Below are 12,994 nucleotides of genomic sequence, written 5' to 3'. Positions count from 1 at the left end.
CCCTTTGTTTCCTGTCTTTCAACCAGTTACTGATTCATGCATGGGTGGTGCATTGCATAGGCTGGGAGAGGCTATGCCTACCCAAACAGCCTGGCAGAGCCCCGCCCATGCTCCTCCCCAAAGCCCTGCTTGCCCTTACCAGCTTGGCCCCGGGGTCTCCGGTGGGGGAAAGGGGACGAGACCTCGGGTGAGGGGCGGGGCTGGCTGGGGGCTAGCCTCCCACAGCTGGTGGTTCACCCCCAACCCATGGATCCATGACAGGACCTTCCCTCTTATCCCATGACAGCTTACTTTGCTTAAGTGTTTGGTAAAGGACCTTGTCAAAGCCTTTCTGAAAATCTAAATATACTATAGCCACTGGATCATCCTTGTCCACATGCTTCTTGGCACCTCAAAGAATTCTAGTAGATTGGTGAGGCATGATTTCCCTTTACAAAAACCATGTTGACTCTTCCTAGCAAATTGTGTTCATCTATGTGTCTGATAGTTCTGTTCTTTACTGTAGTTTCAACCAATTTGCCTGGTACTTAAGTGAAGTTTATTGGCCTGTAATTGCCGGGATCGTCTCTGGAGCCCTTTTAAAAAATTGATATCACATTAGTTATCCTCCGGTCATTTGGTACAGAAGCTGATTTAAATGATAGGTTACATACCACAGTTAGTAGTTCTGCAATTTCATATTTGAGTTCCTTCAGAACTCTTGGGCGAATACCATCTGATCCTGGTGACTTATTATTGTTTAATTTATCAGTTTGTTAGAAAATCTCCTCTAATGACACCTCAATCTGGGACAGTTCCTCAGATTTGTCACTTAAAAAGCATAGCTCAGGTTTGGGAATCTCCCTCACATCCTCAACCATGAAGACCGATGCAAAAATAATTCATTTAGTTTCTCTGCAATGGCCTTATCGTCCTTGAGTGCTCCTTATCATGCCCCACTGGTTCTTTAGGAGGCTTCCTGCTTCTGATATACTTTAATTTTTGTTATTACTTTTTGAGTCTTTGGTTAGCTGTTCTTCAAATTATTTTTTGGCCTTCCTAATTATATTTTTACACTTCACTTGCCACTTCACATAAAGAGTTTATGCTCCTTTCTGTTTTCCTTAATAGGATTTAACCTCCACTTTTTAAAGGATAATTAAAAGGATTTAAAGGATATTGTAAAGTATAATTAAAATTAAAACATAATTAAAAACAACACATTTGTTTTTGAATGGTTTGATGTAGTATGATGTGGGGTGAAGAAGTATTTAGAACATATGGGAGGATTAATGGGTCTCTTTCAACTTTTATTTATGTGACAGCTATTATATACAGTTCATTCCACCATGTGCAGTTAATTGTTAGCACAATAGGGTAAAAAGTAGGTTTAATATAACATGAAAGTAGGTTTAAAAAGTAGGTTTAATATAACATGAAACTGAATTTTTGGACAACTAGGAAGTGAGTAAAAAAGTCCAAGTTAGCACGCTTATTTGAGGTTGACTGTTCCAACATCTGATTGGATAATAAACCAGACATTATCTGTCTTTTTTATGCCGTCAGCTGGTTGAGAATCCACAAGCAGCCAGCATCCTCTTTCTATATCTTCCTTAGCGTTCTACTTTCATTATTTATTAATGCTAACTGTATGCTGGATGCTATATAAAACATGTACAAGAAATGGTCCTGCTCTGAGTAACTTCCAATCTAAATAATCTTTAGGTGAATGTTGATCGTTTGCTCAGTTTTAAAGTTGTCATGAGAAAAATTGAACTTTTAAGTGTATGGCTATTAATTCCCAGAGGTCTAATCCTGTATCCTTTCTCAGTCAAAACTCCCACTGATTTAAGTAGGATATTTTTCTGAGAAAACAGTAAAGATCAGCACAGTTCTCATGTACATGAATAATCCCACTGACTTCTAGTAGGCTGCTTGTGCTTAAAATTAACCATGTGCTTAGTGCTTTCTTTGATTAGGATGAGTATAAGGGATGTGCGATCTTGCCTGCTAGTCTACAATAATCTGAGAAAATCCAGTATATTTTTCATAAAAATCTATGAAATGAAATGCTAATCTTATATCCTCACTGATGAACTAAAGTTCTAGTAGGCCCCACACAGCTCCAATTGACTTCAATAAGTATTGGCCACTTTTCAAGCAGTTGTAGTTTTCAAAGAATAAAATTGTACTAAAAACTCTCTAAAAAAATCTCTGCTAAGAGCAGACCTCAGATACAGGCTATTATTTAGTTCCCTAAAACACAAGAATCAATTACATCATATGAGGTTTAGGTAGCACTGTTGGGTTTTTTTTGTTTTGTTTTGAAACTTCATTGAGGCAAAGTTACAATAAAACATTAACATACAACATCATATATTGCTTATTTGGGATCAGGTTAATATTTGCTAGAGCAATGGTTCTCAACCAGGTGTATGTATACCCCTGGAGGTACACAGAGGTCTTCCAGGGGGTACATCAATTCATCTAGGTATTTGCCTAGTTTTACAACAGGTTACATAAAAAGCACTAGCGAAGTCAGTACAAAGTAAAATTTCATACAATGACTTGTTTTTACCCTCTATATACTATACACTGAAATATAGGTACAATTTCTATATTTCAATTGATATATTTTATAAGCAATTTTTCAGTAATAGTGTGCTGTGACACTTTTGTATTTTTATATCTGATTTTGTAAGCAAGTACTTTTTAAGTGAGGTGAAACTTGGGGTACGCAAGACAAATCAGACTCCTGAGAGGGGTACAGTAGTCTGGAAAGGTTGAAGACCACTGTGCTAGAGCTCTCCAAGTGAGCTCTTTGCAGTGTTTTGGTATATGTATATGAGAAAGCAAGTATGCAACCCGGAGTGTTTTTTACTGTAACTTAACCCATCTGTTCTACTCTTGTGAACAAGCAGCATACTAACTCTGCTCTCTGATTTGCTTGGAGATTATTGTCAGTACAATACCTTCTCACAAGAGTAAAGCAGACGGACACAATAGATGAAAAGCACTATTTAAATGGCATTCACAACATTCAAAATGGTGAGAAGGACCAATACTCTGATTGATATGGGATCATTCAGGAGCATAATTTTAATTGTAAGAATATTGGACTTCTTCTTCAGGTGACCTGGGGGTGGACTCCTATAAACTTGATGTGAAGAATAAAACAATAGTACGAGATGTGAAGAATAAAATGGTTGTATGTTATAATACAGGTAGGTAATATTTAGAGCCCAAGAATCTTGACAGTGCCCTTTAAATATTTAGACATTTGTTTTGGTTATTCAGCTAAAAAGTGATTATTCAAATTGATATACAAAAAATTGATTCAGAAATGTCACTCAATACCAGAATTTTCCTGAAATTCCTGTTTTCCAAAATTTCTATGCCTGAAAAGCCACTTAAATAAAAAGTATAAGAAGCTGAATGCTTAAATGTTATACATTACATCTTAGAATCCAAATTATGCTTATTCAAGAGTGTACCTTTTGGATTTAGTGCTTGTTCTTGGTCTGTATTCATGAGATTCATCTTCTATGCCATTTTGCCTTTTATACCAATCAAAAAGAGTGCGCAGAATAGAGGGTAGGCAATACTCTGAAAGAGAGCTCATTGAGCTTATTACCTATGGGGGAAAACATAATAATTCAGATAGTATTCAAGCTTTATCTTCTCCTTCAAACAGGGCTCTAAGTTCATACTTAAAGGTTAAACTTGCTCTTTCTCGTTTTTATCTCCATTTGAATTTTTTATTTTTACCACCAGCAATGTGCCTTAATGTTCTTTATTCACACACACATACAAACAGAACTGTAAAATGGTTTGCACTTTTATAGTGCCTTTCATCTTATATCAAAGTGCATTAAAACATTAATTACATCTTGCAACACCTTGGGAAGAATCTTTAAGAGGGAAGGGGCTGTTTCCTGTATACGTGGCTGCTGTGCTGTGGAGTTGAAAATGATCACCAGAGCAGTCACAGCAGACCATTGCGGGACACCTCGTGGTGGCCAATTCAGGTGACTTACACAACATTGCGTCTACACTGCCTCTCTGTTGACCCATCAACATTGATTTAAGCGATATGCCTCTTGTGGAGGTGGAGTAATTAAGTTGACGTAACAGGCGAGTTAGGTCGGCAGAAGAGACCTAATAGTGCAGACGCATACATTATTAGGTCCACATAAAGCATCTGGTGTCACTCTAAGTTTGCAGTGTAGACTAGGCCTAAGTTTTTATACCATGTTCCCCGCCATGGTGTCTGAACATCTTCAAAGGTAAGGATATATGTCCATTTTACAGATGGATGAACTGCTGAACCTAGACATTGTCATTTGCCAGAGGCCAGAGACTTGCAAAGTGATGACCACTCTGGCCCTAGCCCAAAAAAGCAGTGACGCATGTGCTTACTATAAAATGTGTGAGTAGCGCCATTAACTCCATTAGGATACCCACATGCTTAAGTGAAGCATCTAGTTAAGTGTTTTGCTAGATCAAGTCCTGACAGCTGAAAGCCTTGCAAGCTCAAGCCTCTTGAGTGTCAGTGTCTAAGCCAGGAATAGACCAAAGGAAGTCAAATTCCCTATTCTAACACCTAACCTAACAACATTGTTCCCAAACTGTAGTAAAATCATTTATAACAGCCTTTATGGAATGACACAACTCATTCAGAAATGCAATTTAACCTAAATTCTGATTTATTTCATTATAGGATTGCAGATTTTTGATTAGATGCAGAACTAACCTACTTCACAGTCATCTTACGAGGCTTAAAGTTTGTGAAATGTTTTCAGGCTGAAAAGTGCTAAATATTATTACTATTTTCAGTTGTATTCAGACATCATGGACTAGAACTTATGGGCTAGAATTTAATCATGTTAAACAAAAAAATTACACCTATTTCTTGTGTAAAAATAGTACATTTCTACAAATGTATTATTCTTTCTAGAAAGCATATATATTTCAGTCCAGCTGTTTCAACACATTTTATTATTTGATACATGAAACCAATAACTGGAAGTTGGTATGAAGACATTGTAATTTGGTGTCGTGTCAGGGGCCTTCAGTGATAAAATATTACAGTAGTTCACATTAAATTATACTAAAGTCCTGAAGCATAAGCATTCAGATAAGCATATAAAGGATATAAACAATGTTGTCAGCTCAAAATGCTAATCACTATCAATTCAGGATGCTATCAAATTACAGCTTAGAAAATTTTATCTTACTTTCTAAAGCTTGAAAAAGTTATTTCTGCAGAGTGTCACACCAATTTTTGTTACTCATAAATAATAATTAAAATAACACTGGTTGGGCCAGAGTATAAAACTCATGCAGAGATCCCATTTTCAGAGCACCCATTATACATTTTGATTCAATTTTTTTGAAGGAAGGTGTAGGAACATGGAAATGTTGTTCTCAATTTAAAAATATGAACTTGCACGAACATATTCAACTTTGCATTGAATTAATAATTTCAATGGCTATCAATTGTCAAATCAAAAATACTGTAAATAGATGTGATGCTTCATAACAATAAAGTACCTAGACTTGGAAATGTATATAGCAGAGAAGCAGCAAGCAAATTTAAATTATGTTTTCTATGCACTCCAGAGAGAAACCTGTTTTTCACCCCAGTTGTTTATAACACGTTCTTTTCTAGTATAGCTGCCATTAATGTTTATTATTAATTAATATAGCACTATAAATGTACATAACACTTTAAAGAACCTGTAATAAGACAAGGTTCCTGCCTCAAAGAGTTTACACATCATCCATCCAAATACAATACACAAAAAGAGGCCAAAAAATGAAGAAGGGCAGACACGTCATTAATGAGCATGTCATCATACAAAAGTTTTGTGGAAGAGGTGACTTTTTATGAGGGATCTGGAAGATAAGGAAATTCTGGATGCAATGGGAAGTGAGACAGTCACAAATACAAAATCATGAGATAGATTAGCAGTACTGCTGATGTCTTGCTCTTTTTTTGTATTTTTAGTGAAAAGCTACTTTAAAAAAAACAAGTACATATTTTTACTATATACTTTTACATAGATTTCTGTACTGCTCAAGTTGGCACCAGGTCATAATGCCACATAAATCAGCACCTAAAGCTACTCTGCCAGCTGAATCAAGAAGTATCAGTTGCAGAGCTCTTTATTTATGATTCCCCACAGAAACAAGCTAAACCCTAAAAGGCAAAATACTCTTCCAAATGAAGTTTCTTTCTCCCATTTACTACTAACTCTGATTCAACAGATTTATATTACTCACTTCAAGTTTGAACAAAAGGTTCACCATCAGGAGTTACTTAAAGTTCATGACAAGCAATGGGAAAGCCTCAAAAAGTTCCATTCAAATACAAATTCAAAAGTTTTGGTACCTAACCAAAGCTTATCTGAGTTATCTAGACCTATTGGTTCTGCAGCATCAGGCTGGAAATCTTATGAGAACTCTCGCAGATTTCAGGGTAAGAACATAAGAACGACCTTACTGGGTCAAACCAATGGTCCAACTCATCCAGTATCTTGTCTTCTGACAGTAGCTAGTGCCAGATGCTTCAGAGGGAATGAACAGATCAGGGCAGTTTTGAATGATCCATACCCCTGACATCCAGTCCCAGCTTCTGGCAGTTGGAAGTTTAGGAATATCCAGAGCATGAAGCTGCATCCCTGGTCATCTTGGCTAGTAACTATTGATGGACCTATCCTCTGAACTTATTTACTTTTTTTAACCCAGTTATACTTTTGACCTTCAACATCCCATGGGTTCCACATATTAACTATGCATCGTGTAAAGAAGTACTTCCTTTTGTTTAAGCCTACTGCCTGTTAATTTCAGAGGGTGATCCCAAATTCTTGTGTTATGTGAAGGGGGTGAAGCACTTCCACTCCTAATCCCAGCCGAAATATGGAAGCCCAGAGGAATCAAACATTGAAAAAGTCAACCACATTTAAAAAAACCTCCTAAAATGGTTGAGTCAATTCTGTTTCTAGTTTTGGTGAAGGTGCAGGAATGAGGCTGATCTTATTTGAAGCTGTTGGCTCAACTCTGTTACGGTCTAGACGACAGAAAATTTCTTGAGGAATTTAGCTTTAGTTTTTAAAAGTGATTGAGAGCTCTCTCCCATTACATATGTATGTTTAATATTACCCAGTGTACTACATATGGTGTCTGGAAATTATCCACCCTACATTGGAGAGCTATATATACCATATGGTATATGGTTATTTAATAATTATTACTTTCTAGTATTAGATCATATGAGCACCACATATTGTTAAATAACTTCTGGGATGACTGACATAGCTACCAAATAAAAAGTAGCAACAGCTTGCCTACTCAAAAGTTGGGGATGCTTATGTATGTTCTTGCCAGTCTTTTTTACATCATTCACCATTGCCAAATTAGTGTCGGAGGCTATCAGGATAAGAGCTACCAGATTTTGATGTGCATGCAGCATGGAGAAGTCATGGCAGATGAGAAAAACTAATGCAGCCTTTTACAGAAGCCACACCTTTTTAAATTTGTGCTTGTCACTCATACAGAGACCTCATGGAGCTTCCATGGATGGGCATTTTCAGAGCCACTTTACTGCCTGATGTATAAGAAAACATGAATAATTCAGTACATTTTTTTCATTTACTTTTTAATAAACAAGGGTTTAGATCTTCTCAGATATTGTATGCACTGCAAGAAAAGGAGAGGTTACTCACCCTGTGCACCAACTGTAGTTCTTTGAGATGTGTCAGAGATCTTTCAATCAGAGATTTTCTTTAGCAGTATCCATTCGGACTGAGTATGCATCCTTCGTGTCCTCGTTCCCCGCACCAACTCTACATAGGGCTGTGTGAGTGAACTGTTCTCAGTCCCTTCTCTACTGCAAAGTCCCACAGAGGAAACTCTGAAGCAGAGGGGAAAGAGGGCAGTTAATGGAGCACCCCTAGGGACACACATTTTGAAGAACTACATTATTGCACAGGGTGAGTAACTTCTTCTTCTTCTAGGAGTGTCCCTATGGGTGCTCCACATCAGATGACTCCCAAGCAGTATCCCTGCAAGGAAGAGGGATCTTCATAATCGGGTCCAGAACTGAAGACAGTAGTGCATGGCCAGCTGATGTATTGGATTTAGAGGCATGGACCAAGGCATAGTGCCTGGAGAAGGTATGTACTGAAGATGGTATAGTGGCTCTGCAGATCTCAGATACTGGAACATCTTTAAGTAATAGATGTTGATTGCAACCTTGTAGACTGCACTAATATCCTAGAAGGAGTTTGAATGCTGGCCACATCATAACATGCAATAACACACTCAGCTATTCACCTTCATAGACTCTGGGTGGAGACTGGGGATCCTTTAGATCTTTCTGCAATGAAAACAAAAAGGAGACCTCCAAAGTGCTTTGGTCCTATCTAGATAGAAGGCCAACACTCTTCTGACATCTAAGGTATGGAAGGAAGCCTCCTGTTTGGAATTATGTGATTTTTGAGGAAAAACATGGTAAATGAATGGAGTGATTAAAATGAAACTCAGATGAACCTTACGTAGGAATTTAGGATGCAGACATACGGGAATCTTGTCCTTGAAGAGAATCTACCATTAAGGCCCCAATTTCTCTGACTCTTTGGGCTAATGTGATGGCTACCAAAAAAGGCCGCTTCATAGACATGTTCAGTAAAGAGCAGGTAGCCATTGGTTCAAAGGGAGGTCTTGTGAGACATCTGAAAATTAGACTGAGATCCCAAGCTGGAGTGAGGTCTTTCCCTTGAGGGAAAAGGTTCTCAGTGCTTTGATACACCTTAGTGTTGTTGAGTGAGCCCTTCAACTGGGGAAGGAAAGGCTGTTATAGCAGCGCTAGATAACCTCAGTGCAGGATACGAAGATGTGAAGGGAATGGACACGGATAACGAAAATCTCTGATTAAAAGCGTGTGGGGACATGCACACTTGAAGTGCAGCATCAGTAAGGACACTACTTGAAGGTTATTTATTAATAGTTAATTATGAAGGCTAACACCAATGTGTGGATAATTCATTTTGAAAGATTAATATTCTTTTTGGAAAATTGTATGTTTCATGGTAACTGTCGTGCCCATAAGGAAAAATGCATAATTGACACCGAAATATCTTAGATCATAAAAGTCAGCTCTATGTAGCTGAATTAGGTGTAACTGCACATTCCCCGTAGTGTGCGTCAATGCTATTCTTCAAATCTCAGCTATAATGATTTCACTCACCATAAAAAGTCAAAGTAATTCATTGTAAATACCCACATGACATACTTTCACTGGTAAATTTAGAGTAGGTGTCTTTAGTATGGATAAAAGGTCAATATAGCTTGTTTAATCTTTCTGTCATTGCTCTTTTAAGGCAGGAAGGAAGGGTGGAATTTGCAAAGACCTGGTTCTCAGAGAACAGGAAGGGAGGAAAGTCTAGCCAGAAAGTTGCTTACTCAACTTCTTAATTTATGGGAAGCAAATCCAGCGGTGAGATGAATTCTAGGTCTGTGCTGTTGCTGAAAGGGAGTGTACAGATGTATAAATATGTCCTTGTTGCATGATCATGTTATTCCATCATAAATGAACGACATACTGTACAGCTTAAGAATATCGGGGCTACACAAGCACAGATCTGTTTAAACCTTGTGTTCATAGAGCATTAAATGCTCTTTATGTAAATGCTTCCTTAATATTTATTTTGGCATAATTTGAAAAAATAAATTTAATGAAACTTTGCTCTAGACATTTTGCTACAACTTCTACAGTTTTTCATAAAAGTCTTATTATACTGCTCAACTGAAAATGAAAGAAAATGTGTTGATAGTATACTAATGACTGAATTAATCTGCATTTTTATATTTCAAATGTTATTTTATCATAAAAGTGATAAATTTAACAGCAGTTACATTCACTACTAGCTCAATTTCCAATTATATCATTAATATTTTGGAACTTAGCTTCTATTTTTTTCATTTTGCTTATAACATGTTTTCATACATATGAATTTTACTGTCATTTTAATAATACAGACTTAGAATGATTGTTTTGTCTTGCATACTCTAGGACAAATTCTGCTCTCAATCATGCTGATATAAATGCAAAATAACTCAAAAAGTCAGTGGAATTATTTTGCATTTACACCAGTATGACTGAGAGCAGAATTCAGTCACATGTTATCTTCTTAGATATATTTAGGATACGCATAGTTACCTAAGAATGCTTTTCCTTTGTTAAAGGTTTCTTGCACTTCACTCATTTTACAGTAGGGAAAATAGGCCAAATTTACAGAAAATAAAGGTCTATAACAGAAACATAACCATAAGCAAAACAGGCCTTAATAAAGTAAGACCTAGGATGAAACCCTGGTTCATTGGAATCAATGGTAAAACCCCCACTGACTTCAGTGGGACCATGATTACACCCCTAATATTTAAAAACTAGAAGAGAAACTAAAAAAAATTCCTTCTTCAAATTCTATAGCCTGTAGTAGAAGATGATGTGCTGCATTGTGCTCTTATCCGAGGCAGTTACATCCTGTGCCTTTGAGACACACAAATCATCTTCTTTCTGAAAAGGCCACCCTTTCAAAAAAAGCTAGTTCCCTCATGAAAAAAGGACCAAGATTCAATATGAAGAGCAAATAGTGGCTTTCTGATAGTGTAGGTTTCTTTTATTAGCATCTTAGTTCTAAGCAGTATTCTCTCATGGCAGTACTGTGCACTTAAAAGTCTTCGGAAATATGTAGATAAAGGGAAATTCTTAAAGCTGGTAAGGATAAAATTAGATCTGTTAGTAATGGTTTGTGGTCTCAGTTCAAAAACCAGCTCAGCATCGTGAGCTTATTGATGGGTGTTTTTACCTACTTTGCCTTCATTTTGGAGAGCTGATAGCTATTTTGGCACCAAGATAAATTTTAAACAAAATAACATTTATTTTTCGTGGACTGTAAATTAACTTTTGAACCTATGACCCTTGAATTTGTTTCCTGAAGTGGTTCTTTCCACATTGTTTTATACCCAAATCTGTGATTAAGGGCCCACACCAGCTGCCAAGGTCCTCCTGTAAACATAATCTCCTCATCCTTTCTCTGTTGTGTACCCTTCAGCTCCTGAACAGGGCTACTGTGTGAGACTGAAGAAGCAAAGGGGAAAAAATGAAAACAAAGAGGGTCAACTAAAGTAATGCAGCTGTTCAGAAAGATGAATGCAATCATAATACTGATGTGATTACTCATGTACCATCTCTTGTAGACATACTATGGAATGGGAATACTGATTTTGCTGGTTATTATCACCACATTATCCACCACCTCAAAGTTGTCATAAACAATGGACAGCTGTTGAGCCTAATTAGCATATTGTTTAGCCTTTTATTTATTTTAGTTTCTGTTTTCTAGTTTGATGGTTTCCTTGACTTACATTTATTACATTTAAAACATAAAAGAAGTAGGCTTCTGTTTTTAGATCTGCACAGCGATCCCTCTGATATATTAGGGTTATCATATCTCGGGTTCCCCAAAAGAGGACACTGCTGGGTGGGGAAATGGGGGAGCTGGGAGGCTATAGTTGGGGGTATTGGAGGGGGGTGTGTGTGTACTTGGAGGGTTACCTGGGGAATGCTGGAGGGAATACCTGCAGCCTCATTCTCAAAGTGGGGGGGCAGCATCACTCCCTGTCACGGTGGCAGGGCAGCAGGTGCAGGCCCAGGATGCATTGCCAGCCCATCTGACAGCGCCTCCCTGCGTGACTCTCGTTCTCCCCAGGGCTGGGAGCCTGGACCTGGGAGGGCAGGACCCAGCAGCTGCAAAGGAGGGACCAATCAGCTGTGGATGCCAGAAGGGACAGTCTGCAGTTTTATAGCCCCTCAGACTGAGCCCAGCAAACCCAATGCAGCTGACACAGCCAGCCGTGGTTGCTTAATTGCAGTGTAGACATAGAAATACATACTCAAGTGGCAGCCCATGCTGCTGTATCTTCACTGCTATTCTTATTTGAATTGGCTAGATAAAAGCCATCTTGGGGTATGTCTAATCATGCTGCAGTCACACCTCTGACATACTTAAAGACTTACATAATTTGGCCAAATTTGGGCAGATTTTTATGAGGATGGTAAGAGACACATCCCTGAGACTAAGCCAATTACCCTGCCAAGCTTCAAGTCCCTGCTCCAAAGCACAGAGGCACTAATACCTGTATGCAAAAGAGTTTTAAGAATGTTTTAAGATGGACAAAACAATGTGTTTCTCCCTAATCTCATTCTTAGAAATGGCTATACCATTTTGGCTGAAACTTTCCCAGACAATACTGCCTGAGGCAGACAGCTGGCCTGGAAAATTTCAGCCTGGACAGTTTTAAGGCTGTCAAAGTTATAACCAACTGAAAACAGGGTCTTGTAACAGGAAGTGTCAAGCATGCTTAACTACAGACTTTGCTACCAGCTCTGTATGTAAAATATATATGGACAAATATGCAGTTAGAATTGTATACAACTGCTATGTATTTCAAAGCTTGTTTATGTCTTTATCTTTCTCCCCCACTCTGCCAGTTTCAGATTCAACACCTGTTACAATTTGGAAATGCATGGCTAGTTTACTCTAGTAAGCACCGTATGTCCTCATTAATCAACCTTGACTTAACAGGTGCTGTTCAAACTGTCACTGTAGCAAAAGCTAGGAGATGCATAAGAATTTTAATTTATCCTAATAAAGGAACACAATTTGCTTAACCCTTAGGCCCTGATCCTACAGATAATACTTAGGCACATGAGAAACCTGCTGATGACATTACCGAATGAAGTCAATAGGAGTAGTCACAGGTCATAAAGTTAAGCATGTGCTTAAATTTTTGCTGGATTTTATGTACTGATTTATGTACTAATGAATGCCTTCATTAGTTAATTTCTTCTAACTTAATTTCTTCTGTGTGTGTGAGTCTTTTTCTCATTGCAAGGGGAACAAGAAAGGAGTCATAAAAATAGGAAGTTGAGATTGTAGAACCAAAAATA

The 12,994-nt window shown here is 37.8% G+C and overlaps 1 protein-coding gene across 7 annotated transcripts in view; it reads right to left on the bottom strand.

Annotated features, from left to right (window-relative positions):
- Positions 1-12,994, bottom strand: part of FRY (FRY microtubule binding protein) — a 374,481-nt gene that overhangs the window by 187,518 nt on the left and 173,969 nt on the right. For all 7 annotated transcript variants that reach the window (XM_038411093.2, XM_043504385.1, XM_043504383.1 and 4 more), the window contains exon 4: positions 3,474-3,613. In XM_038411093.2, the coding sequence (XP_038267021.1) occupies positions 3,474-3,613 (140 nt within the window). The remainder of the gene's footprint in view (positions 1-3,473; positions 3,614-12,994) is intronic.

This window comes from Dermochelys coriacea, chromosome 1, assembly GCF_009764565.3.
Source record: "Dermochelys coriacea isolate rDerCor1 chromosome 1, rDerCor1.pri.v4, whole genome shotgun sequence".
NCBI lineage: Eukaryota > Metazoa > Chordata > Testudines > Dermochelyidae > Dermochelys > Dermochelys coriacea.
Note: the sequence above shows the minus strand (reverse complement) of the source record. Positions and strands in the feature narration are given on the sequence as shown.